The sequence below is a fragment of the Gavia stellata genome, chromosome 4 (assembly GCF_030936135.1).
Source record: "Gavia stellata isolate bGavSte3 chromosome 4, bGavSte3.hap2, whole genome shotgun sequence".
Lineage (NCBI taxonomy): Eukaryota > Metazoa > Chordata > Aves > Gaviiformes > Gaviidae > Gavia > Gavia stellata.
In genome coordinates this window covers 68,953,982-68,981,912 of record NC_082597.1, presented here as the reverse complement: position 1 = coordinate 68,981,912, position 27,931 = coordinate 68,953,982, and the positions used below count along the sequence as shown (strand labels likewise).

At 49.1% G+C, this 27,931-nt stretch overlaps 1 protein-coding gene across 1 annotated transcript in view; it reads left to right on the top strand.

The window, feature by feature from the left end:
* CACNA2D4 (calcium voltage-gated channel auxiliary subunit alpha2delta 4) overlaps positions 1 to 27,420 on the top strand; it is a 130,799-nt gene extending 103,379 nt beyond the window's left edge. The window contains exons 28-40 of the mRNA XM_059816262.1: positions 992 to 1,053; positions 2,218 to 2,232; positions 4,169 to 4,213; positions 5,238 to 5,300; positions 11,159 to 11,229; positions 12,066 to 12,141; positions 13,983 to 14,035; positions 15,016 to 15,071; positions 16,499 to 16,519; positions 21,813 to 21,930; positions 25,721 to 25,833; positions 26,485 to 26,567; positions 27,334 to 27,420. Of these exons, the coding sequence (XP_059672245.1) occupies positions 992 to 1,053; positions 2,218 to 2,232; positions 4,169 to 4,213; positions 5,238 to 5,300; positions 11,159 to 11,229; positions 12,066 to 12,141; positions 13,983 to 14,035; positions 15,016 to 15,071; positions 16,499 to 16,519; positions 21,813 to 21,930; positions 25,721 to 25,833; positions 26,485 to 26,567; positions 27,334 to 27,420 (863 nt within the window). The remainder of the gene's footprint in view (positions 1 to 991; positions 1,054 to 2,217; positions 2,233 to 4,168; positions 4,214 to 5,237; positions 5,301 to 11,158; positions 11,230 to 12,065; positions 12,142 to 13,982; positions 14,036 to 15,015; positions 15,072 to 16,498; positions 16,520 to 21,812; positions 21,931 to 25,720; positions 25,834 to 26,484; positions 26,568 to 27,333) is intronic.
* The last annotated feature ends 511 nt before the right edge of the window (positions 27,421 to 27,931 follow it).

Sequence of the window (27,931 nt, the reverse complement as noted above, 5' to 3'; positions counted from 1 at the left end):
ACTCTCCCTCTCTGTACTTCTTTTTCTCCCTCACTTGCACCTTATATTCTATTTCAAGGTCCCGCTTGAGGCTGTAATTCCTGTAGAGCTCTTGGATTCAACCAGTTGACACACAGCCCCGTTGTTCCCCATCACTGTGCCAGGCTGCGCATGACTGCACTGCTTATTACATGTGCTTGTAGGCAACCTACCCGGAGACAGCTAGGTTATTCTGTCGGGGAGACCCTGCACCGTTTCTTCTCCTGTGGACCTATGCCTTACTTAAGGAATATGATGCTGGGAATAGAAGAGAAATTAAGCCGAGAAATTAAGCCAAGAAATTAGGACGCACTTCATTAAGAAACACACACACACATTTCTGCTTAGTGGAGCATGCACTAGGCTGGGACCGGGTAAAGAAGCACTACTTCTAATCTACACTTTTCTGTCAAGTGGCATTCATATTTTTGTGCTTTCATAGTGGCTTAGGAGCAATCTAAACCACTATGGTCTCCCCTCGAGACAGGTGGGTTTTTAAATGAATCCCTTCCTCACACTGGCCTACTTTATTTCTGATTAATGCTGTGTGGTGCAGGAGATGAGGCTGGGGTGATCAGAAACATCTATTCTGGCCAGGCAAATCTAGAAAAGACAAAGATGAAAGCTTAGGCGCTCGCTCTCCTGGGGGTTTTTTGGTGGGATTTTTTTTTTGTTGTTGTTGTTAATTTGTTTGTAGCTCTGTAGTGTTTAGTAGGAGTGAGGTGTCAGTACCTCGGTACAGCAGTCAGTGTCCCCTTTTCCTCCACCTTGTTAAACCTCTGACTCTCACTTGGCAGTCTGACTCAGCACTGATCTCCCGATGCCTATCATTCACACTTGGAAGCAGGTTGCAATTGTGATTTCCGTCCCATCACTTCGGGCAAATATTTACCCCTTCTTTCCTAACTTGTGTTTGTCTTTCTCTCTCTCACATGTTCCTCTTTTCATCCTCCCCCCTTTTTGTTTCCCATAGCGGTGGGTGTGCAAATGAAGCTGGAGTTGCTCCAACGCAAGTTTTGGATGGCCATGCAACAGGTAGGAGCATCAGCAGTCATGCAGAGAGACAATTTAATGCTCTTTGTCACCTAGGTTGATGCTATGTTGCATGACGTACAATGGCATTTTGATGAGGGCTTTTATGAAATTCTTATTAAAAGATTTATCAAGTAGTTTAGTTTGAAGTCACACATTTCTATAATCCTTTGATGGCACTAGTGCCATGTGAGCCGTGAGTCTGTTCCACAAATGCCATGTTGACAGCGTCAGCATTCTGGCCTGGCATTAGCTCTGCCGCATATGACACATTTAATTGTGGAAATATGTTTTGTGCTCATTCAGCCTTTCAGAAACCTCATGGAAATCCGTAATTTTGGGCACAATGAAAAAAAATCTACTGCCCTCTCTTATCATCTTGATAATGGTAACAAAATGCTACCAGCTTGCCAAAATAGAAATTATTTGCTCCAGGGATAAGCTTTCAGTGTTGTCCTAATTTTGGACACTCTTGCTGGACTGAGAGAAGTGGAATAATTAAAACAGCCTCTGGTCTGAGAGGCAGGAAAAGTGAAACACCTTTGCCTTACCACCCAGCGGCTTTCACCCCAGGCTTGTTTTTGGGGAGGTATACTTGGAAGGATGAGACTGATGGGACCAAAGCAGCACACAGCAGAAGTGGCTCTGCTGTCAGGAGAGGGAACTGTCATCAGATAGGGATGACAGAGAAGATAGGAGGGCAGGAGGCTGCTCACTGGGAGAGAGCACACGTGGGGAACGGAAAAGCCCGGAGTTGGCTGTGGTGGCAGGAGCATCCTCACAGGTGGGAGATGATGTAAACCTAACCTGAGCTAAAAAGACTTATGCAAAGCACATGAGCACATCCTGAAGCATCAGCAGAGAGCTTCATTTTAAAAAAATCTCCTGAGGGCCATACCTAGGCAGTTCTCACACAAACAAGCCCGCATGGGTGTTAAGTGAAAGCACGAAGGCTTGTTAGAGAAGCTGAAAGAAGGCCTGAGTGCCAAGTGCCTGCATGCCACAGCCCTGGTAGGTGCTGGTATGAAAAAAGCCTGCATATGGTTTCCCAGAACATGACTGCCATTTGACAGAGGAATGACTAACAGATTTTGTTTTCCCTCTCTGTCCCGCTTCACCGTGTGCTGTGCCACTCTGGATGTCCACGCTGTGCCTCCCGTCTCCCAGCCCAATGACAGTGATGTAAGTAGACAAAAGCTGGGGACGGGGAGGCATCCCGGCATGCCTCACCGCAGCTTGGCTTTGTAATTGTGTCATTTGTGTGCCATCATATTATATGCACTGCCCCTCATCTGTAGTCACTGAAGACTGTCCAAGCCTGTTGTAGGCTGTGTTTGTCTTCGCAGCAATTAAGAGTCTTTGAGAAAGCTGAAAGTGCTCTGGGTTGCAGCGTTTCAGAGACTTGACCAAGAGCCGGAGGATGCTGTGAGGTCGGCTGGTCTCTGAGGAGGGAGCTGTGCCCATAAGGCAGTAGATGTGGTCTCAGAGCAACCAGGGAGCTCAGGTTCAGCTCTCAGGGGCTCCCTGCAAGCTGCCAGTGCTCTCAGGTCAGGCTCCTCAACACTCTCCCACTGCTGCATGGCTAGCCCAGCACCAGGCACTGCTGGTGCTTCTCCAGGTCTGGAAGCGCAGCGGTGGCGAGACTTGGTCCTCACACTGCTGAAGAAGATGCTGTGAGACATGGGCCCTTCTTGTGGAAAACCACTCTGGTTTACCTGGGTTTCTGTTCTGATTTCCGAGCTCTGGGCTCTGTATTGGTTATCCCTCAAAGCAATAACAGTGGTTTGTTGTGGCCATATTTCTCTGCTGACCAAAGGAAGGAACCATCAGACATGAAGTACAGGGCCACCTCTCTGCATACATCCAAGGAGGCAAAACAACTCAATGCTGTTTTGTGGTGAGGCAGGGGTGAGAGAATGCTTGCAGCTGTGGGTGAAGGGATGTTATTAAACCATCATCCCTAGAGCCTCAAAAAGCCAGTCAGAGTTGGAGCGTGAGCATTCCATATTGCAAAGCCATGGGACTTGAAACAAACTCAGGCATCCCCAAGCCTCCTCTGAAGTTGAGCAGAGGGGCAGAAACCTGAAACTATTGGTTTTGTTCTGCAAAACTCAAGAGGAGAAACAAATTCTAACTGAAAGTAATGGTCTTCTTGTGGTTTGAAACGGCAAATTCACCTCTTGTTACTGAGAATCATCCAGAAAGGGGTCTGGGGTTTGTGCATAAGGGTTTTGCAGAAATAAAGGGCAGCTGGCTAAGAGCAGACAGGCTACGCGACATGTCAGTGTCCTTCCCTGACCCTAGAAAACCTCTGGCAGGAAGGGGACCCCGTGTACAGAAATGGCAACACCATGTCAGCTTTCTTCCCTCTGCTGCTAGAGAAAACAGCATTAAAAAATAACACAAAGAGACAGACACACGCAGCCACAGCAAACTTGGAACAATTATGAAATCAATAAGCACCTGAGGGGCTTTGTTACTCACCACTTAACCCCTCGTGTTCCCACCCAGTTCAGTGTTGTGAAACACATGTCAAGTCCAGTACACAGAAATCCTAAATGAAACAAATGGATGGTGCCTTGGGCTACACGAGCACCATTCACATCCTATTTTATCATTTAGCTGTCTGGAGAATAAAGAAACCAACAGCAACAACAACAAAAAAATCCCTGCCTGAGAAGAATCCTGATCTAAAATACCATGCCATGTGTTTAGTCCAGATACTAGCAGATGCTGAAAGGCATGCTGGTTTCTCACCCGTGCACAATAACCTTCGCTTTCACAGCCAGAGAGCTTGATGCTGCTGCCTTTCTTTACAAGTGCCACCTCTGCTCGAAGTGCATAGGTACTGGTGGAAGCGTGTCAGGGAGGCAGGTGCAGGATCAGAGCCCTTAGCAAAGCGGATGTTGCTCAGAGAGGTCGGAGTATGCAAAGCCACTGAGTGGCCAACTTGGAGGGTGGTACCTGCGCATGCTGGAGAGCTCGTCTTGGTGGAAATGCCAGCTAAATTGCAGAGCTTTATGGGATGCTGGTATGGCGACCTTTAGCTCAGCAGTCCCAAGGGGGAGACTGTAAGATGAGATCATGCCGTGGTTAATTCCTTGCTTTTCCTTTCCAGTGCAGTGCCTTGGACGGTGCCTGTCCACTAAGCTGTCAGGATGATGTAAGTTGCCCAGTTGTCTTCTCTGTACTTGTGATGGGTGTGATTGACTACCTGCTCTGTGGACATCTGTCTCCCCAAAAAAAAAAGGTATTGCCTGTTGCCTCCTTACAAGAGGTTGCACAGCTGGAGCAGGACCTCCTGCTGTTGAGACAAACCTGCGGTTTAGGTCTTCCCCTCAGCTGTGAGATGTCAGCTGAGCCTGGGCAGGGGCATGGGGATTCCAGCCAGTGACTCTAAGGGGAGTCCATCTCCTGTAAGGCTGTCTCACTGGCATCCCAGGTCTGCCAAAGAGAGTGGCTGTCAGCATGACATGCATGCTGTATACCCCTCTGCATTTACACCACTGTTTCAACCTTGGTCTTGGGCATATTTGAGAGGGATCACCAGAGAATTTTCCTTCTATGTTCGTGTAGGATTTCCTCTGCATCCTAATTTCTCCCTATGAGACCTAAAGGTTTTCATCTAAACTCTGTGCTTCCATTTGTCCCTGCCCACGGCAAGGGGGGTTGGGATTAGATGATATTTAAGGTCCCTTCCAACCCAAACCATTCTATGATTCTATGATTTCCTGCTCTGCAAAATAAAAATAAGACCAGCACTGATGATACTCAGTGGTGAGGAGAGGGTTATTTCATTAGTGGTTATAAAACTCTGCAATCTGAAAATGGAAAGCATTAGATACCATTTTATTAAGGAGAAGTGCTCTCCAAATATTCTGTCGCTTCCTGTAGGATGCCTTGTCTTCTTAAATGTGACTCAGAGCCTGCGAGGCCTGCACACAGCCCTGGCAAGAGACAATCTCTGTCACAAACAGCTCGCAAAGTAAATACCTCAAAATGGAGGCAGAGAGGGAAAAGTCAATTGTGTAAAACCCGTGGTAGCTGAGCCATGGCGCTAGGCATGGAAATGCTGAGGCCGTTGCCATAAGCACAAGCCCACACAGCTCTGTCATGCACACAGCAATACATACTAAACAACCATGGAAAAAGCTGTATTTAATGTTGCTTCTCTTTCATCTCTGCAGATTCTGAATTGCTTCCTCATTGATAATAATGGCTTTATACTCATTTCCAAAAGACCTGCAGAGGTAAGAGAGCATAAGAGAAGGAGGAGAGTGTGCTTGGCTTGTTCCTAAATAACCCACTAGAGCTGGTTAAAACAAATGAAGTTCAATTGTGTAATAAGGGTGGCTGTGGGTATAATTAAATTCAGCTGTGCAGTGAGGGGGAAGCCTCCTGGCAGAGTGACAGCACATCCTAGGTAAGGAAGACGTTTGCAATGATAAGGAAGGAACTAGTCAAAATATCTTTTTATCAGAAGTGAGGAAATTAGACTCCTTTCCTTCCATGCAAATGCTACTGAAAGATGATCTGAGACAGTCCCAGAAGGCAGGTGTGCCCTGAGGAGAGGAGAGGAGAAAGGAGAGGAGAGGAGAAAGGAGAGAAGAGAAAGGAGCAGCGCTTTTGAGCGCCTCTGAAGTCAAACCAGGCATTCTTCAGGAGAGGAAACTGAGGGGATGGTAAGAGCAAAATGCCAAAGGCAAAAAGGAAGGCAAAATAATTTAAGCAGATTGGAAACAGGAGCACACCTGAAGAACTGGAGGATTTACTGTGTTGATACTCATGGTGCCACTGGAAAATAAAAGCAGAGGTGAAAGGAGTAAGGAAGAAGACTCAGAATATTAATAAAAATATAAGCATCAAAAGTTGCTTCCTTTCCTCCTGTTGCCAGCGCCTCCATGACCATTTCTAGGGAGCTGAAGGGGTGCAGTTTGTGATGTGACATCCTGTGCAGTGTGGGTAAAGTCAACACTACTAGCCCCTACATGGTTTAGCTATATTTTTCTGCTCTCTGGTAAATTCACCACAGAGCTATTTGTTTCAAAATAATAAAAGGTCATAGATTTGGATGTCAGAAACTGACGTGTTGGAACAGTCTCATAAACTACAAAGCAATAAGTCAATAGCAAGAGTAGACTTATAGAAGAAATGGAAAATGAGGTGGTTTTCTTACTGACAGAAGTATGGAGTTTCATTAAAATTGCCATAGTACTGGATTTAACAAATACTGTATGCATATTTCCAAAAGGCAGTAGATCTGATCCCAGAAATTACTTTATTCAAGATGTGACAAACAGGTTGAAATGGAAATTAAAAATAAAGTAAAAGAACACCTGATGGACGTGATTGGGACAAGCAGCACAGCTTCTATAAAGGAATAGTTCTTTGAAAGTGTGAGCAAATCAGGAGAAAAGGGAGAATGGATGACCTACTGTATTTCAGTTTTTCTAAAAGCCTTGAAGAGAGTCCATTACAAAAGGCTGTTAAAGAAGTTCTGGTTAGAGTGAAGCGTGAAGTAGTGTCATTGATCTCAAAGTAGCTGGGACATAAAAGAAATAAGAGGAATTTTTAGATGGATTTTTAAATGGAAAACATTAGCTGTATGAGTCCCATAGCTTCCCATCTGGACTTGCGTTGGTTAGCATATTCAGAATAGGCTGGCAAAAGAAAAAGTTGAGATCATGAATTCTGCAGGCACTACGCAGCGAGTTCGGAGGCCAAAATGAGAACTGTTTGAGACTCGAAAAGCAAAATGAATCAGCAACACAGTGGCACCAGGGGGTGATACAGACAGATATCAAGGGTGGCATAGTGCAAGGAATAACCAAACTCTTCTTTGTCAGTAAAGTGACCTCCCCAGCACACTGAATACTCCAGCAAAAGTGCCCCTTCAGTGACTTGGTGTGCCAAAAACAGCAAAGAAAACCAGAAAAATAAGGGAGGAAAATGCTGTAAAGTTGTATTGACTCCCTACTCTGGGAGGCCAGACCCTGCTGCGTCTTCAGGGTGGGCTGGTAGTCTTAGGAATCGCTGTTTGCCTCTGATCCCCACAGCATTTTCAAAGGTGCTTTACTGAGTCCTATGGCATGTGTCCATAAATAAAGGCAATTACACCCTTTAGGTACCATGTCTCTTGTTCATCCTCAGCACCACCCTCCTGTGTTCTATCTCTGTATTTTCCCTGCATCTTATGGAAAATGAGTTTTTCAAAAAGCTCATCTCTGAAAGATCTGACTAGCAGAAACATGGCATTATAGTGGATTTGGGTAAATTATAAACATTATCCGCATGCCTCCAAGATCAAGCATTTTGGCAGGCACCAGAGCTGTCATCTCCCCCAGCTGTTACCTCCCCTGACCTCGGAGAGTTCACCACTACTTTTTTTCTGATTTCTTTATCTTGTTCCAGTTACTGCTTTTATTTCCCAGTGGCACTGTGAGTGTCCACACTATTAAACCCTATAGGAAATTCAAGGCAGCAGCAGCATTAGCAGCTGGATGTTGCTGTGTGGGATCACGTGCTGCTCTGTGGCCTTCCCTGCCCCATCCCACACTCTTCCCTCAGTGCATCCTTTAACATAATGCAAAAAAAAAAATCCCATACTTGGATTTTTGTGGGTTTTTTGCCTTTCTGGAGAAGTCAACTAGTCCGCTGCCCTCCCTCCCTGCCTCATACCTGACACCAGAACCAGCAAGAGTGGCTCAGCTGCCTGGGTCGATGTTTCAGCCCGTGGCAGGGAGGAGGGCAACCTGCCCGCATGCTGCCTGTTCTGCCCCACCGGCTTGGATGGGAAAGAGCTTGTCAGATGCCAAAGGAGCAAGAGTGTGCAGGCGAACCATCTGCCCCACTGAGCTGTGCGGGCTGTGGCAGCTCCAGCACAAGCAGGGCCCCACACATATCCCCGCTTCCCCGAGGAAGGCAGCCGAGGAGCTTTCACACCCAAAACGCTTGCTTCCCAGGGCAAAGTGCAAGGTAGGAATAGCAGAGAGGTGCCAAAGTGCCTGTGTCCTTATAGACCTGGGGTGAGCAGCTGGCACTGGAGACCTGCTCCAGGGGCTCTGAGATGTTCTGCTCTGTCTCTCTGCTCGCTCCCTTGGGGCTGCCATGCTTTACAGTGCGCCCAGCCTGCTGCCTGCCTAGGGTTGTCTGCTGCCTGCCCGGGCCTGCCTGGTGCCGTCACCTCCTTCCCTGGGTGGCCACATCAGAGCGGCTTCACACACGAGCGGAGTGAAGACAGCCTGGCTCAGGCTTTGCTCCCCTCTGCCCTTGGGATGGGGGATGAGCATGGGGTATCAGCTCTAGTAACCTCTGCCTGAAAGTGGCAGGAAGCTTACTGGCAGCCAGAAGTCACTGCAGAAGAAAGAGGGACTCAGGATTTAATGAGTGACACGTTGGAAGCTCCCTGCAGGATTACTTGGGGAAGAATGGGTAATCTCCTAATTCAGGCTAATCCCCTCATCCAGACTCATTGTGGAGGGAGCTAAGAGTTAATAGCCAGAGCCACGAGAAGGGAGTAGGGAGGGAGAAGACAAGGTGATCTAGGGCAGGGGAGGAAGGGAAAGTAAGTGGCAGGCCCAGGCTATACTGCAGCAAGGGCTGCTCCGCGCTATGGTGCTACGTTTCTGCGATGTTTGCAGCCGTGGCCCCATGACCACCACTGAGTTTTTAGCTGCCTTTTGCTGCCAGCCAGAGGCACAGCTGCAGATCACGGGTCTGGAGCTCCCTCCGCCTGCTGCATCCGGATGTCCCCTTGCTCACTAAACCTCTTTCTCCAGGACTGCTGCCTTCTCCCTGAGGCATCTTGCAAGGTATATCTGCAATCTCTGCCCAGGCGGGACTCCGGGGACAGGGTGCAGGGTGGCAGCTAAAAGGCCAAGATCCCAGCAGGGCTGGGCAGAGCTTGTGGAGAAGTAAGGTCCGGCTTTGTCTGAGCCATGCAGCGAGGAGGCTGCCCACTTGCCCAAAGCCTGGCCTGTTTGGCAGATCCCATTTGTCTACAGCTTTTGTGTGAACCAAAATTACAAACTGCTCAACGAGCCAGCAAAGCACGGACACATACACATCTGTGAGCCGTGATGTATCTTGCGAGCCATACGTGTGCTCCAGGATGCATCTCTTTCCTGTGCATAGCCTGCATATGTACTTGTATGCTCTCAGCTGCAGGGGGATGTGGTACAGTGTGTGTCACGCAGGATGTCAGAGGCAATATTTTGTGCTGTGAACCTCTGAAATTGCAAGGGCCTGTGGAAACCTGCCCAGAGCTGGGAGTTAGGAGAAACACAGCAGCGGGATGTCTGGGAGAGCAGCAGCCGGTCACTGGAGGAAGCAGGTTGTAATGAGAGCTGCTTTGCAAAACACTGCTTCAGTACAGGACTGCTTTGGTTTCTGCCAAGTGATGCTTTCCTGTGTTAATACTTGCACAGGGTACCTAAAACAGCACCAAGCGTTGAATGTCTGATTCAGTGTTAAAGGCCAGTTTGCTGATGTTTATCTGAACACATTCCCTAGGCCTTGCTCTCAATTACACTAATAGCTCCTCATACTTGTACCTAAAGGAACGATGTCCTACCTGGACAAATTCTGTTAGACATCAGCATCTCTGGACAGGGTGGGCCCCATTTACAGTCCTGCAGTGGCCCTCTGCCCTCACCACACCGGTTGCAGCTTGCATGCGTTAAATCCCACTGCTCTGGCTCCTGCTGGGGCTGCAGACTGGTATTAAATGGGAGCAGCTGGCCTCCTTACCACCCTAATCAGATTGAAAGAGCGAGGGAGGTGAAAAAAAGTTAGCACTTGCTCAGACACATTTGACTATGTCTGAGATGATTACAGCCTAAATGCTCAAAGGGGAGTTGATGATATGTATCAATTTATACAGTGAAACGCCTTCTAAAGCCTTTTGGGAAGAGGTTCGTAACCATGTAACACTACTGTTAGATGATTACTATAAGATCTTAGGTAAATCTGCCTAAGGGTTGGGTTTTTTAGTGGAAATGCCCCACTCAAATAAATTAAGTCATCTGTCATCTGCTAATACGTGCTAAACAACTGGTAGCCTATCAGTGGAAAAGTAAAATGTCCCCCCAAACTGCATGAACGGTTCCATAACATATGTGAGCGGTTTACTGTGTCAAGACCCATGAGCCAGGAAAACAGACAGAGGACAGCTCATATCTGCATTTTTATTATTTACAAGTATTTTATTTACTTGCTTGCAAACAAAGCAGTGGACTTGGCAGATTCGAAGCATTTTTGCAATAGATTTGTCATGGTTTAGTAATCAGGAAAGTCAGAACTGTTATTTCTTTGAAGAAGTCTTTAGAGCAGCAGTTCCTGGATTTGGGATTGGGACTGTTTTTGAGGTTATTGACTCCAAAATGTAAATGGGACCAGAGGGCCACAAGTTCCGCTTTTAGTCCAGGCATACCAGTGGGATTTGGGGGTTGTTGTCCCCCAAATGCAACTTTTGCTAGGGTGGAGCCCATGCAACAGCTCTGGCTGTGCCAGTGCAGTGTGTAAGCTAAAGGGATAGGTTGGTGTGTGTTGGATTGTTTGGGTTACTGCCTGCTCGGAACTTGCACAGCAGTGAGTTGTAAAATTGTGTTTGCCACCTAAATAAATCTGTACGATGCACTTAGGCTTGGTGGGTCAGTTCGCCTAGGGCAGCAGGAGTACAGAGGTTTCTGAAGTCACTGAGGCCATGGGCTAGCAGAGAGGCTCCAGCAGAAGAGACTCAGGCATTCAGATCCAGAGAACATGGGTTCACAAAAACCCACAGGAGAGCCCAGGCTCCCAGTGAATCAATGTGCCTTGGCCTCCGCAGCTTGAGAGTCTGCCTGTTTCTGTAACAAGCTGCAGGGACTTGTGTGGGCTAAATCATTTCCAAGTGCAGTAGGAACCGTGCAGGACGCCCAGCTGGTGATGGGGGAAGTCCTCCCTCAAGCTTTCCAGCCAGCCAAAGGACAAGGTTCGGCGTTACCTCCTTATAAAACACTCATTATGTGTAGTAGGCCTCCAGACAGACTGGATTGGCTGCAGCCATCGAGCATTTGAAAATTTTACGATTGACAATTTATTCTGGTTTTTTCCTTTCTTGTGCTTGCAGACTGGAAAATTTTTTGGTGCAGTGGATGGCTCAGTAATGACCCAGCTGCTAAACATGGGCATGTTCAGGCGGTAAGTCCAGGATCTCCACATTGTACTTCCCTTTCTTCAGCTGGCGTGTGAGTCAGAGCATATTGGTCCCCATAAGCAATGCCACTGAGCAGGGGAAAATGCACGTGCTGGTGCATGTGACTCTCTTATTTGGCTACAAGAGCTCCTTTAGCGAACTGCCCCTCCCCTGACTCGCTCAGCCGTCATCACCACACACCCTGTTTCTCCTCATCTCCTGCTCTTCCACCTGCTGCAAAGCACTGAGAGAGACAGTAGCTCCTGATCTCCATTTTTCCAGACAGCAGCTGATCCTCTGTCTTTTCCAGGGCAAGATGCTATGGGAAACACTTCTTGGCATTTTGGGTATAAAGTCCTTCAGTTCCTCCTGCCATTTGGAAAGCCTTTCTATATGCGGTTGTCGGAGAGCCCCCCCAGATGTGGCATTGCAGCTAGCTGAGCACATTTCTCTCTCTCCTAAAAATACCTCAGTTGGTCTCACTCCACTCCCCCAGCCCATGTCAGAAGAGACTTCAGAGTTTCGGTGTCTTGAAAAGAGGAACTAGGGGGACCTGAGGGAGTTGCAATTATAATTCTCCTGTTTCACAGCCTGCTTTATTCACCATCTGAAACAAGGAGCATGTTTTCTCCTGTACTGATCCAGTTACATTAATCCAGGGCCTGTATTTGTTGCTTTGCGAAATCCAGCACGGACCAAACAGCAAAGACACGTGTAAGCAGGCCACTCCTTTAGTTCTTCCATACTGGAAATTTTTTAGAAAAAGCTGGCACATGCGTCCCATAGGCAGTTAGTTGCATTGCTTGCTTTTGACTGCTTGCTTGTTTTGTTTTGATTGCAGGGTGACCATGTATGATTATCAAGCAATGTGCAAAGTACCCTACCACCACCACAGCGGCGCCCGGCCTCTGCTCAGCGTACGTATCTGTCAGCTCGCAGCCCTCTTTGGGCTTGGCTGTGGAGGCTTTCTCCTGGGACGTCTCCAACACCTCGATGTAGCACGTTTCCCAAAAGAGTTTCGTAGCTGTTTGCTTTCAATTGATGGGAATGTCCAAATGCATCTAAGGCAGATTTCTGAGGCAGTGATGGCCACTGACAGTGGTTTCTAATTTGGCTCTCTATTGGCGTATAGAATCTGACTGAAAATCAGAAGGACCATGGCTAGGACAGGAACTAGAGTATGCTCGGCTTCTCCTGAAAGCTGAGGAGCCAGCTTGCAGCTGAAATGGACAGAAATGCTTTTACAGGGCATGGTTTTACTCAGCAGCGCAAAAAGGAGACTTGCACTGTCAGGGAACAGAGCACCTGGGAGAAAGGTGTCAGCCTCTCAGGGAAGCGTGAGTGGCCTTAGAGTAACAGTGAGGGGTTAAAGCTGCCAAGAAATACGAATAGCCCAGGGAACAAGCTTTCAGAGTGAATAGTTTTGCCAGTACCCAAATGCAACCTCTCTTTAGTCTGATACAAACTGATAATCTAATCCCACTCTACCTTTCTAACCTGGCTTTGAACAGGCAGAACTAAGTAATTACTCAACACTCAGGCCACTTCAAACTAGTTGAAGCAATCCTGAACAGGGTTATTTCTGTTATGATCAGTTTTTTGATACTTTAAAATGCGATGTGCTGGAAGTACATCCTACAGCATGACATGGTAATTTTTTTCCAGTAAAAGAATTTTCAACAAAATATTACTTTTTAATAATGTGTTACATTTTTAACAATATATCAGTTTTGGCAATAGCTATACATAAGCTGGATAGATAAAATACTGTGATTGCAGTGAAAATATTTGCTTGATCATATCCTTGAGAATTTTGGTTTCTGAAAGAAATGTCACAAAATATGAGCAGCCAAGAAGCAGGTGAAATGGGAAGAGAATAAAAGGGTGAACATTTGGCCTTCATCTCTCCCTTTCCCCCCTTAACAAAATCCTCAAAAAGGAAGAAATCAAGAAAAGTCCATTTTTCATACGCATCGTTCAAAGGAAAAATCAGTCAAATTCCCAAACATCTATATATTTTAGTATTTGCTGACTTATTTTGGTTGCAGATAAGTCAGTTAGCAGTAATGGAACATTATCTTGTGTCTTGTGACTGCTGCATCTGTTTTGGGTTTGAGGATACGGGCAGGATTATGATAGCGAGAGATGAAAATTAGACATGGTTACCATGAAGAAAAGAAGCAGCAGGATCCTCTGCAGATGAATTGTCCCTGGGACAATGCTGGATTTCCAATTTGTAGCTGAAAAGCAGGAAGATGATAGAAGTCATGCCATCTTAAGGAAAAGCTGGATGAAAGCATGATTAAGCATAATCAATCAATGGCAGATAATACTAAATCCTGGGCAATGCTGTAACTTGTCCCAGAAACACCACTTGCTATCAGAATATAAAAGCATCCTAAACTGGTGGTGTCCCATTTAGCTGTGTTTCTCTTCTGCTCTGAGCTCTCAAGGTCATCCATACTGGAGAGAAATCATCAAGCAATTACATCTTCAAAGTCCTTCATACATTTGTGATAAACTCCCTGACCCTGACGGGGAGGGGGTGAGAAGATATTATTAGTAGCAAGGCAGCTCTGCTAGCTTTTGATGTATTTTGAACATTTTCCAGTGATGCTCAGACCTTGAATTTCCAGCCTGTCTTCAAGAGCTCTGATCAGTGGAGGGAACTGGTCTGAAACGTGGGGTCCTGCATAACAATTATAAACTCTCTGACGAGGTCCTTATGGTATTTCTCATTTCTTCTTTTGTTCTCCAGCCAATTTATGCCTTTCTAGCTGCAGTGAAATGGCTGATAAGTGATTTCCTCATGTGAGTACCAAAAGATGGGGATGTTTGGGAGGCTCAGACCAACAGGGGCAAGAGCTGAGAAAGCTGCAAGCGGAGCCCCCCACATAGGGCATTGCTCTCAGCCTTCTCCTGACATTCAGATCAGCACATTGCTCCTGAGAGACAGAAAGCTATTACTATTCCCATTTTGAGAGGCAGAGGCCCTGAGTAAGTCTGGGATTTACCTGAAGTCACTCAGTACAAAGTGGCAGAGTCAGAAATAGGACTCAGGTCTCCTGGGGCCCCGTGCAGATCCTTGATGTGAAGTCCTCTTGCCTGTCTCCTTTGCCCGTGATGAGCGAATGCACACCTTCGCTTTGCAAGGGGCAAAGGCTGAAGGAAGGAAGCCAGGGAGCTCAGGTCTGAGTGACAGGCAAGGGAGGACAGAGGGGAGGCCATGAATCAAGCTCCGATTCGGGCTCACCTCAAACTGCTGGGGGGAATCGAAGTTCAAATTCAAATTAGGATGAAAGTACCGCTGCTTAGCTTGCTGGGTGTGCAAAAGGCAAGGTGTGGAAAAGATCCAGCTCCTAGGGCTTGAGCATGATTCAGAATAATTCAATGTGATGTGCAGCTACCTCTGTGTAGCCAGTGTACGGGCTCCCTGATGACCATCTGTGCCTGCTCCTCAGGTGGGTCTCATGGTGACTGAATCCCCTCCTGGCCTCAGGGGCTGCCATACTCAGTCCTTCCTTTGCTGGCGAGGCCCCCACACAGCATGCACTTCAGATAAAAGCCCATTCAGTTATTCCACACTACAGATCCCATGATAGAGAGCTACACTTTCATCATGTGGAGAGGAAAGAAGAAAAACTTAAAAAAAACCCTCAGACTTCCACTGCCAGGAAATTCATAGTAAACATTTTAGAACTGATACTCACCGGGCGACGGGGCCATCTCCCTGACACCTGCATCCTTCCAGGCTGCTGAAAAAGCATCCTCTCTTCTTGCTCTTTTGACAGCTTCCTTTTGGAGTTTAACATGAGTAGCTTCTGGCACTCAGACAACTTGGCAGATGGTGAGTACGCAAAAGTCCAGCCACCCCACAGCACATGAGTGTTACAGCCGCTGGTGGCAGAAGAAGCTGTACAGGGAAGCCTGGCCTCATGCAAGGAGCCCACCGTCTGCCCCACCATGTCTCCCTCCGTGGACCCTGGAATCCAGCTTCCAGGTCCCACCGCCACCCCGTCTCCCCCAACTCCCACCCCTCTTTTGGGCGGCCACAGCACCAGAGCAGTCAGGGTGAGGTGCGTGCAGCTCAGAGCACGCTGCTTGCTTTCCTCAGGGTAACTGCCAGGGTGGGGAGAGGCTCTTCTTTCCAAGGACCCCCACCCTACGTGCCATGGGATGAGAGAGACCATCAGCTGCAAAGCCCTTCGGTTGGAAAGACTCACTTCCAGTCTTTCCTGAGGGCAGCCTACAGGACAGGGCAGAGCAGGGCTGGAGCAGCAGGCTCTGCAGAGCCTCGCAGGGGTCCCAGGAAGCTAGCCAGAAACCTGTAAGGTTCAATAACACACGGAGGGTCTTCACTCACCCACTGGACCCTCTCTGGAAGAGAGAAGATGATGGCACATGGTATTGCACAGTAGCTGAGTGCAGCATATGGGTATGTCTGGGTTGAAATCCAGTGACCTACCCTGCAGCTGCAGTGCTGCCTGCTAAAAACATCCCGGGAGTCTCTGCAGTCCCATCCCTGCCCCACAGGCAGGGGGGATGTTAATGACCCTGAGGTGACCCAAGGGGAAAGGTGAGGAGTGCTTTGCACAGCCATGTAGGTGCTGTTATTACATCGTCTCTAATTAGTCAGCACTACTGGTGCTTTTAGTGGAGACAGTGGTACCTTCCCTGCTAACTGTGGGGCTGAGTCTTCTGCACTGAACTCTCCTCACGTAATGGGGAAACAGTCATTTTTAGAAAGCAAAATTTCCTTCTAGTTGGAGAACCAGTCCAATGTCTGGGCACTGTTTAGGTCCCGCTCACCTCCTCCAAAAAGGATCACCAGGGAAGGTGACAGAAGTTGCAGGTATCTTCTGTGTGGCCCTGGCTGCTTCTTAACACACCTCAGGATAACCGGAGTGGCCCCATGCAGAAATCGGTGGGGAAGAGTCAGATGAGCAAGTGCAGTACTTGTGGCAGTGCAGGAGGGACTCCTTTTTCCGGAGGACAGACAGACCGACCTGGTGTTCCTGCAGGGAGCTGCTATGGATGCTAAATGGCTGCAGTTTGGTTTAGTTTTTGCTTCAGGAGATGTGAGAAAAAGGGAGGAGGGTTCTCACTGCTGCCCTTCCCATCACCATTTCCTTTTGTTCTTTCTTCATCTCTCTTCTGCATCACCTCCATGACTGCTGTGTACAAATGCATCTCTTCGCTGCACTGCCACCATGTGAAACTGTCATGTGGCTCCATCTTCATTGTGTGTCTATGTGCGTCATGCAACTTTTCCAGCCAAGGCTGTCTTCCATCACTGTAAGTAGAACCAATTAGCAGCAAAAAGAGGAGGATTTAGCTAGAAATCCCAGGCTAGGAAAGACTTTTTTCCACCTTTTGGACAATGGGGAACTTGCAGAAAGGTATGACAGGCACAAGACAGTGCCTGGCTCTACTTCCCTGCACTGCAAAGAAGCAAGCAATGCTGTTGCTCATTTAGCTGGCTGAGCTGGCGACTGAAGGTCTGTCGCTGAGGAGTCAATAAAAGAAGGAACACACCAGTCTCCTCAGTGACTGCGGGCACAGATAAAACCATCACTCATTACTATGGCATAGGTGGGCCTGTAGCCTGTGTACCACGACATGTCCTTAAGGCACTGTGCTTCCCAGCTGTCCCATTCTTTTCAGCAGTTACACCAAAACCGAAGACCAACCCATGCCTTCTCGCAGGAAAAACTGTAGAGTTTTCATAGATAACAGCTATTAAGAGGCAACTTCAGTCTTCTTTTCCACACCCCATGTCTTAGCTCCTTCTGATGAATCCCAGCCCAGCTCCAGGATAACGCAGAATTACTTTCAAGCAGTTCAACTGATAAGTATGTGCTCTAGCTCATAAATCCGCTTCTGCAGGCTAGTTAGAAGTCCCTCCAGACAGAGTCCAGACTATGGCTATGTTTGTATCTCCATATCTAGCTTGTATTCGCCAATTTGCTCTCTGCCCAGCAAGACGTATGTGTGAGGCAGAGATAGAGAAATAGAGACAGTTGGAATGTGTCTTACTGTATGAAGAAGAGGAAAAGAAAGAGAGGGTGACTACAGATGAAAAAAATGAGTGTCCAAGTGGGGGCGAGTAGTGGGGTGGAACGATACTATTGGGGCTGGAAGAAATGGATTGCACATGTTCTTAAGAAGGGGCTGTAGATTTTTGCCAGAGTTGTTAACATTTTCTTGACTGCATGTCAAGGCCAGTGTATGCAAAATGTATGGAGAGAAGGAGACATTTTGTGAGAGAGAAATTGAGCACACATTTGTTCAGGGATACGTGCAGAGGAATTAACGGTCAGGAATCTAATGCCTGACTGTGCACCTCTGGCTCTGCAGCACTGAGCCTATTTCTGCTTCCCAAATTCTCTTGCTTTCTGGGAAGGTGAGACTTGCTGTTGGAATATGGGCATGATGTATTCAGACTGCACTCATCATGCAAATCTGCTTTTCAGAGGTGATGAGAAGGCATGTTTGCTTCCATAGATTTTTCACTGCTCTCAGCATCTCATTCCTCTCTGTGTTTGTAAGGGCTTCTGCTTTTACGGACATCACCACAGGTTTGAAAGCCTTTAATTAAGCCAAAAATACTTCCAGACAAGGCATGCAGCCTAGAAAGGACTATTTCTAGAATTCTGTAGCTCAGAAAAGTTTCTTTTTGACTGCATGGTAATGTACACAGCGGATATTTTACAAGATAATTGATTAAATGCTGTGTTTTGTATTTGTAACTAAGTGGCAGATTTTGTCTCATGTCCCAGAGAAAATCCATTGACTTGGGTGCAGTTATTCGTGATTTCTGCTGATGGGAAAGAGTTCACAATCTGGGCTGTATCGTTCATAACAAGGCTCAGCGGCTGCCTTTGCTACTCAGAAGGATTGGTTGCCAAACGTCTGACAAAGTCTTTCTGGAAGTGCAGATGGTAGCAACGACAGCCTGGAATTAACTTGCTCTTTGCTATAAAGTTTGCAATTTGTTATCAGCTCCTCTGACTGTTTACTAATCCCTGACCACCAGACTCTCAGAGCGCTGATAACATTTTGATGTCCAGCATGTGCATGCAGAGGCTGAGCACAAGCGTTTTGCTGATGATGTACATGCTACTGTGCTCCTCTGAACTTCTCAATACTGCTGCAGCTGCATTGCTTCCAAGCAAATTAAATGGCAGTAGGCTTAAGCATAATCTCTGTCATAGGTCTTGTCTCTATGCAGAAGTTAGGAAATTTTAAAGTTGCTTCTTTTCATTTAGCCTGTGCCAAGAAACTGATTTAAGATGGTCTGTGCAGGGGACTTGTGCCAATTTAGTACAGTTTAAAAATACAGCTTGGTGCACGTGATGAGGTTAACCCAGAGCAAGTCAAATTGCAGATGTTCGTGAAAGATTGCTACTAGAAACGCAACTTCTGCTCATGACTTAGCCCATACTGCACTGCAAAAGTGCCCCTGAAGGGACTAAACCTGGTGCACTTCCCACCACTTACCTGCAGATGCACAGGCTGCTCCTGTGAGTGCCACCATGGCACAGTTTGGCCCAAGATTGCTGCTTGAATGTTGCTTCTCTGGTCTTGTGTCCAGAGCTGAGGTACAGCTCTCGCCCATGTGTACAGGTCAGGCCAGCAAGCAGTGCTGGTTGGCACTGGCAGAGGGTGCAGATGCATCCTGGGTGTAGGTCATGCAGTCCCCTTAGTTGCCTTTCCCCTTCAGGCCCAGTTCTCCAAGCCTGAGTCCAGCACAATGGCCCTGATTGAATACTGGCTGGGGCTGGGAGGCCTCAAATCTCCTTCCATCCCATATTTTCCAAGCCAATAGGTTGATTCACACCCTCCCTGCACCAAGTCCTTCACACCACTATTTTTTATATGGCCTTAACTCCATCTGCTTTGATGACACTACATCAGGAAGTTGGAGCTAGTGGACAATGTCATTCTTTGCCAGGGACAGGGTAAAAATGAAGACCTGGATGAAGTCTCTGCTATATCAGGACCCTTTGCCACTCCTGACATGAGCAATATGCTAAAGTCTTGCAAGCAGTTGTGCTCCAACTTTATCAGGTCACCTTTGTGGTCACCACAGCTGTTCTTCTGAGCAAGAACTGGTACAGTCCATCGCCAACAGTGATAGCCCTGGGGTGACAGCCCCGGTCACTCAGTGCTGAGAATCCGGGGGGAACACAATGGGACTTTGATGGTTCGTGGCTGAGGGACCAATGCATGGTCTTGCCACAAGCATGTCTCTAAGAAGGTCTGTCTGTGGTCCAGACTACAATAGTCTGGCCACCTGTTTCAGAATTTGGAGCTGTTTTCCTAGTCACTAGTACAGTGAATTAAGGCTAAAGGAAAGGGCTCCCACTCTGTTCCTCACACTCCTTTAGTCCATCAGGGACTTCACTGGCCAGAATACGATTATCAGCCTAGAGCTGGTCTGAGCTGGAAAGCGTTTGGAGCTTCTCTCTTTTCAGCATAAATGGGGATATTCTGCATGTCTCATCAGAAATGTCTACGCCTTTGAAATTCACCTCAGTAATAGGGTCTTCTACTGCTCGTCCCGAATGTCCTCAGGACTGTTCGTCCCTGTGGCAGGTACTAGTTAGAGGTATTCCCCATTAGCACAAATGGGAGAGGCTTTTCCATGCTTCTGCAGTGTGGGATTTGCACAGAGGGAGGGCAAATGGTGACAGAGCACAGGCAGGCAGCTCCTGGCTGGCAACAGAGTTGCTGCCGGACCCTGAAACGACAAGTTTAGTTGATTAATTTAGTGGGGATCCAGGGTTAATACAGAGCAAGGCATCATGCTGAAATCAAGCCCTGTGCGCTTTTGGACCTGTGCGAAGTGAACCTAACCGTGATATCGAAAGGTGGGTCCCACCATCTGGGAGGATTTAAGTAGGAGGCTGCCTTGTGAGTGATATTTTTTAGAGAATTCAGAAGAAAAGCACAAGGCACAACTATGGGGGACTCTGGACTGCAGGGGGGTGTTTGAGTACCCATCATATTCACCTGGGGAAGGCATTAGAGGGGAAACTGGGCTGCAGCTTCTGGCTCTTAAACAGATGTCTTGTGTCGCTGGATCGCCATGGTGGAGAGAAAAGTCAGAGAAAATCATCTGGCTTTTCTTTCTCTCATGTAACACGCATTGTTTATATAGCAAGCTCCGCGGGGTGGTGCCTGCCTCCTTCTGTGTGCTCCGGCAGTGTCAGGGGAGAGGAGACCATAGCTCTCAGTGCGGATTTTGTGATGCAAATTACCCATCAGGATCATGGATGCCCTCTTGGTGCCCTCCTACCATACATTTCCTGATTAAAACCCATGTCGGTGCATTTTTCTAGAAATCTTCAGTGCCGCTGCTGTAAGGGATAAGCTGGTTGTCCGCCACATCAGAAGGACTCTCTTCACTGTCCATCCCCCCGGCAGGGTTGCCTGCAGCCACTGTGTCGTTGGAGGGCTGTGGAGCGACTCTTTTGTGCTCAGACCCAAAGCTGATGTAGAAACCATTTTTCATACTTGTTGTTGGCTGAGCCACAACCACCTCTCCCCTAGCAACAAAGCCTCGCATTTCCATCGGACACATTCTCCTGTGTCTTACAGAGGCAGGAGCTCACTTTGCTACCTCCAACTGCAGAAAATAATTGCCAGAAGGGCCCAAGGCACTAGTTTCAGACAAGGCAGACTTTGCTGAACTCCTAGAAAGGATGCCTTTGCTTATCGAGAGAGGCTCAGTAAGGCGGTTCAGGTCCCCCTCATCCCTAAATTAGTTTGGGAGTCCCACAGAGTGCGACTGATAAGTGATGGAGCAGCTGCTCCCTGCCTCAGCGGTGGATGGCTCCCTCCAGGAGCCAGCACCACACCTTAGCTGGGTCTCTGCTGGTCCTCGAGAGCCATCGTCTGCTTCCCTGTGGTCTCAGGCCAGATCTCTTTGCTGGCAGTGTTTTCTTTTTTGTGTATGATGTGACACGTATTCAACCCCTCAAATTGCGTGGTGTGGGCTCACTCTGAAATGTCAGAGGGCTCAGGAAGGATCAGCAGTTGATGGAGAACCCCATCACAGACCCACAGGGTCCCTGTAGGAGCAGATCTCTCAGCACGGGCCCTGAGGACCAGCCCAGTCGCAGCTTTGAATGTTTAAAAAAATGTGTGAACCCGGGCTGGGTTAGGCAGGAGGGACTTCATTGATGCTACTGGTTCAGTAGACCCCCCCCTCCTTTGAACACAGGGGTATCAGTGTCCAAATGTCCCTGCGTAACTGGCGGCAAGGGTCCCCATGGCTACAGCTTCAGCAGGGCAGGGTCCAGGCTTGCTTCGGGGAGACCAGTGGGAATATTGGGCACATTTCTCACATAGGCTGGTTTTCCCACACCACCTAGTGGGAGCAGGGATCACTGCCTGGCTGCTGTCTGCAGCATCTCCTTCCCCTTCTCTGGTAGGCACCTGCTTTTGGCCACTGTGGTGGGGTGGGATGCAGGGCTGCTGATCCAGCCTACATCGCTAGTCTTAAATGCTTCCATCTCAGTGCAGACTGCTCGTATATGATCATCTGCCCTTCATTTCTCACGTTGTCTCCTTACCATTGCAGCTCACAAGCACAGGAAGCAGGACACCTTGCAGCCCTGCGACACTGAATACCCTGTTTTTGTGTACGAGCCAGCCATCAAGGAGACCAACGGGCTGATCGAGTGCGGAGATTGCCAAAAGTAAGAATTGCAGCTTCCCTTTCATTTGGGGGCTTGTGCACCTACCCTCAGGTCATGGCAGCGCAAGAGCCTGGTCGCACAGCCCGCTGGTGATGGTAGTAACTTGAGACAAGTCGCCTGCCGCTGTGCCTCTGGCGTGGCCAATGCTGCATCTGCAGCTCTGGCCACAGAGCAGAGCTAAACAGCCATGCTGGACATCGAGGAGGTGAAGTCACCGGAGTTACAACTTACCAATAAAAGAGAAAAAAATTTAAAACATCTGTTAATAAGCGGAGGTGGCTGTAGAATGAGGGAAATAGTATTTAAATATATATATCTCTCTCTTTCCATTCCACAGATTTCAGAAAGGAACTTTTTCTGTTTTTTCATGTTTCTGGGAAAAGTTTTCTCCTTAGAAAATTTTCCTTTTTGCAATGCTTTCAGCTTTCCTTTTCCTTTTTTTTTTCCCTCTTTTCTGTTTTTCTATAGAAAAAAAAAGCAGGGAGGGGAGGAAAAAAAAAAGTGTTAAACTGAAAGAAATTAAAACACAGGTCTTCTTTTTTATTTATTTTCTGTTTTCATTTTAAGAGACTGAACGGTCCAAAATAACAGAAAAGTCATTGTGAAAAGAAGCCGTTTCCAGTGGTTGCATAGCACCATCAACAATCATGTGCGGGAAGGTGACAGAAGGATGAATTTCCACTGATCAAACTTTTCCTTACACGAGGTGTCCAAACAGATCTGATTGGAACCCTTCTTTTAAAAAAAAAAAACAATCCTACCTAGTCTGTCTTGAGTCTTGGACCAACTGCAGGAAAGACTTAAAAGTTAGGAAAACAGCCTGCACTAGTCAGCCTGACTTTAGGAAAACCAGGCCTTGCCAAATACTGTGTTAGAAGAAGAGATTGCAGATTTAGTGACAACAAGGTATTGTGTAGGTGCAGTAAGTTCTCCAGAGGAGATGAGTGCCCCAAACTGACCTGTTTGTGCATTAAGCTGTTGCTGCAGAGACCTCTGCCACCAATGCAGCCTGGGGCTGACCCTCCTTGCTGCAGTGCCTTCTCCTTGCTGGAGCTGGGCACCCATCCGACCTCCCTAGGAAAGCTGGCAGAGGTTTCCACTCCAGGTATTTTGTACTGCGGTGGTTACAGCAACCCCCTGAGCGGTGGGAGCGGGGGGGTTGCTGAATAATCTCAGGGTGACAAGGCTTTTTTCTTTGTATCAGAAACAGTGCGGCCAGCAGGACTAGGGAAGTGATTGTCTGCCTCTACTCGGCACTGGTGACTGGTGAAACCACACCTCTAATACTGTGTTCAGTTTTGGGTCCCTCACTATAAGAAAGCCATTGAGTTGCTGAAGCATGTCCAAAGAAGAGCAAGGAAGGTAGTGAAGGGTCTAGAGAACAAGTCCTATGAGGAGCGGCTGAGGGAACTGGGGTTGTTTAGCCTGGAGGAAAGGAGGTTGAAGAGACCTTATGGCTCTCCACAACTTCCTGAAAGGAGGTTATTGCAAGGTGGGTGTCAGTCTCTTTTCCCAAGCAATGAATGATAGGACGAGAGGAAACGGCCTCAAGTTGCGCCAGGGGAGGTTTAGATTGGATATTAGGAAAAATTTCTTCACTGAAAGGGTTGTCAGACATTGGAACAGGCTGCCCAGGGAAGTGGTTGAGTCACCACTCCTGGAGGTATTTAGAAGACATGTAGATGTGGCACTTAGGGACATGGTTTAGTGGTGGACTTAGAGGTGTTAGGTTTATGATTGGACTCAATGATCTTAACGGTCTTTTCCAACCTAAATGATTCTATGATTCTATGCTATAATAAACCCTGTGTCTCCTACTGCCCATCCTGCTTGATTCATTGCCTTATAGTATAAGGAGTTGAGGCAGCACCTCGCCAGTGCCGTCAGCAGCAGCTGCTGAGTCCTGCTCAGCCTTTTCATAGTTACAGGCATAGTTGCTGCCTCTGGGTTCTGGGCACATCTCCTGTGCATCTTTATATTCAGGAGAGACACGTGCCCCAACACAGGCTCTGTGGAGCATTAGCCAGTGGCTCACTGGGGCATGTGGGCTTTCCCCTCACATTTCACAAGCCTAGGTGGTTCCCTGTGGAGCGAGGATAGGTTGGGTACTCCATCCTGGGCAAAAAGTTGGCTTGCGGATTGGTGAATGGGGGACCTCTATCCTGGTTACTGAAGTTGTGCGTGTGTTAAAATCTGCTTGTCAAAGCTCAGAAAGTAGTCATCAGCCAGGAATACTAATGAAATGGTTGCTCCCTGCAGTGTGTGACATTCAACACCTCTAAAAGTGAATACAGAAATCCCTGGAGGCTAGAAGGCAGCAGACTAGGTGGTGAATAACCAGGGAGACAGGGCGGTCCTCCAGCGCAGTCAGGTTGGTCGATGCAGTGGGCACATCCTCACAAACCTGTATTTCTAACCCAGAAGCCCTCTCTGGTGAGCAGGACCAGGAGTGCACAGAGCCATGTACCAGCTACAGCATTGCAGCCCTGCCACCAGCACAGTCACGCTGAGCCCGCTGTCCTTGGACTTCGCTGGGCCCAGCAGCCCCAGGCCAGTCTGCAGGCTCCTTGCCAGGGCTGTACGGCCAGCCGGTGCCCAGCAGCAGCACAGCCTGCAGGCAGGCAGTGGAGGACAGCACTGTGGGCAGCTCAGTCTTGCTTCGGCTGGCTGCAGCCTCTGTGCTGGCAGAGGGCAGGCAATGTCTGCAAGGCATCGGGCGGGGGGGGTGGCGCAGGCTGGTGAGATGCCCAGACACGTACAGTGCCTTGCGGTGACACCGGTGTGCATATACTTGGACACACACCTCCTGCCACCACCCTCCATGCTCGCCCGGGGGTGCCACAGACGCACGTGCCAGTGTGCAAACCCACAGTCACAGGTACACGCGTGAACACAGCGACATGTCTGAGCTGCCCACGCACGTGCATGTGCACACGCACTCATGCACAAAACCCTGCACACAGCTGAAACACGTGCCTGCCCTCATCCTGCTCTGCCCATGCAAGCCCTCCGCCACTTGCACAACCGGACAGCGGTGCTTCCGCAAGCCCTCACGTGCACGTCCTCGGGCAAATGCTTATATCTAGACACATCCTTGCCAGCACGTGATTGTGCTTGTCACCAGACCTTTCTATAGTCTGCTTGTCCAATGGGGAAGGGGAAGAGACAGGAGAACTTGTGGCTGCAAAGTGAAGCTGCACATTTTTTTGTGGCAGTAGGCACGACCAAGCATCAGTTGGTCAGTCCCATCACACCAATATAATGTGCGATGCTACTGGGATCCTCCATTTCTCACTCCAGTAACATGAAATTTGGCAAAACTCTGCCCCTTGCAGGACCGCATAGTACATACAGCCTTGCATTGTATAAGCATATGCATAAATAAACGTTGAATGGCATTGGCACACCTCTGGATGAAACCAGGCCTTCTCAGGTGTCATCTGCTGAGATATGCTGCCCCTTTGGGGAGGGCTTGCATTGGGTTTTGTTTGTTGGTTAGTATTTTTGGTTGGTTGGTAGGGTTTTGGGTTTGATTTTGGCTTTTGTGACTAGCATGGCATTGTAAATCTGAGCCAGTTCAGAGCTTCCTGAGGACAAAAAGGTGTGCTAATGCCACCTCCCCCACGTGCACGGCTGCTCACTGTGTCTCTCCTGCTGCCTGCTGACATCCCATTTCCGATGATCTGTTTTCTTTTGATTTCTTTGCTGTGGGCCAGGTGGTGCTGGGGCAGCTGCTCGGGCTTTGCAGCAGGAGGGATGTGCTTTCTCCCGCCCATTCTTTTCTTCGCAGGATGTTTGTGGCGCAGCAGATCGCCAGCAGTAACCTCCTGCTCCTCGTCACGGATGCCACCTGCGACTGCAGCGTCTTCCCACCCGTCCTGCTGGATCCGAAAGAGGTCAAATATATCCTTCCATGTGCAGCAGAAAGAGGCTCCACACACGCGTGGCTCCACAGGCCTTTTCATCTCCGTGATTGCTAGGGTGGAAAACCTGCTCCCAGGACAATTGCCATGGGGGTGGAGGGCATATCCTGACCTGTGGGACAGCCAGGGAGAGAGACATAGGGTGGGCAGGGTTGCTTTGTGGTGGGGAGGAGGTAACAGTCCTGCCCTCCAGCCCCAAGAGGAAGCCAGCCTCCATGGGCCAGACTGCCAGGTGTGCTGTATGAGGATGAGGGAGGGACAGGCCAGGGAGAAGGGTCTGTGCTGGGGTGGGCACAGCTGGGCTGGGTTCCCAACACTGCTCCCAGATGCTTCTGTAACTCATCCCTGCTGGGTCCTCATCCCTCGCTCCTTGTAAGGGCAGTGACGTGGTGGAGCTTGTCACCGTGAAGCTGCGCCGTCTCCATGCATTTTGGCCACTTTCCTTGCCACCTTCTAGCGCTTGGAGGTGTCTCCAGCCCATGCAGGGTGACCTGCCCTTCCCTTGTCCTCCCTGCTCTGTCTCCCAGGCTGTGCAGTTACACCTAAACTTGCATCAGAGCCCTGTGAGTCTGTGTGGTGCTCCCCGCCTTTTTCCTGCCTGCCGCTGCCAGTGTCCTTAACAGCCTCGCACATAACGCTTCAGTGAAGTGTGAACGGATGCGGTCCCAGAAGCTGAGGCGGCGGCCAGACACATGCCACGCATTTCACCCTGAGGTACCACAGGGTAGCACAGCAGGGAGAAAGAGCACATGGCTGAGTTTCACCATGAGCATGCCTGTGCCCATGCACACACGTCTCCTCTTGCACCCCTGGGTTGTGTGTATCGAGTGCCCATCCTGCTGGCTGCACGCACACACAGCTGTGTGACTCCCCAAGGGGCTTCCTAGCAGGAGGATGGTCATGCTAGTGACACTTGGGAGGGGCTTGAACTCAGACATCACAGGGTTGCTGGGTTTCTTTGGAGGGGGGGGTTCACTTACTGGAAGAGCCACGACTCCTGTAACCAGCCCTTGCGACCTGGGCTCGGTGCAGCAGCAGGCAGCTCTCCTACCTGCTGGGCTGGCAGGAGTTTGGTCTGGGCACCTTTGCACAGCGTGCGAGGCAGCCCAGCTGCCTGTCCCTGCCCTGCAGGGCCAGGAGAAGGCACAGTGACCCACTCACGGGCAGGGGACTCTGGAAGGAGCTGCAGGAGGGATGTGCAGGTGGGAGCTGATCCTGCTGCAGCCTCCAAAGCTGAGAGATGGGTTTCAGGGTGTGGGGCAGAGCACGGCGAAAGCAGAGGAGGCGAGTGACTTCCTAGCTCACATGTGGCCGCCACAGCCCATGGGCATCAAACCAGTCCTTTCCTTTGCCCCCAGTGATCCTTCCTTTTGGCCACAGGCATTGCTCCCCCATCCAAAGGTGAGAGGCGGGCTCCCTTCCCTCTGCCAGCAGCCACCCTGGCAGTAAGCAAGCTGACGCCTTCTCTCCCATCTCCCAGGAAAATGCCCAAGACTGTGGTGGCGCTGCCGAGGTCTCCATCTCACCAACGGTGCTCCTCCTGCCCCTGGCGCTGCTCCTGCGGTGACACTGCCTGCAACGGCAACGCTGCCTGCAACGCGCCTTATGCAGCAGAGATCCAGGAGGACAGGGCTACCACTGGCTGGAGCGGCAGGAGGGGAGGAGATGGGTGCACAGGCTGTTCTGGGACGCCCGCTGTGACTACGCAGGGAGACTGAGGCGTTGACGACATGGCGCAGCGCGTCCTGTGTTCTTCACCTCAAGGTCCAGCGTGGTGCCAATGGTGGAAGCTGCTCCCCCTCAAAAGCCCGCCACAAAAGGCCTGTGTGAGGACTGGCAGAGTCAGCTCCCAGCACACCACCTACTGAGCTGCTCCTCCCGCCCATCGGCTCACAGCTGGGATGGCCAAGGTCCTTGGCATGGCTGGCATTTCACCATCACCCTGCCTCCCATGGAGCCACTTTGGTGTAGTTTGCCCCGGGAGGCAGAGGGCTCTGTGGGGCAGATCTGGCCTTAGGAAAGCAGGAGGGGCAGGGGACGCTGTTTGCCTGTCCCTCAGTGGGAGCCACCAGGATTTT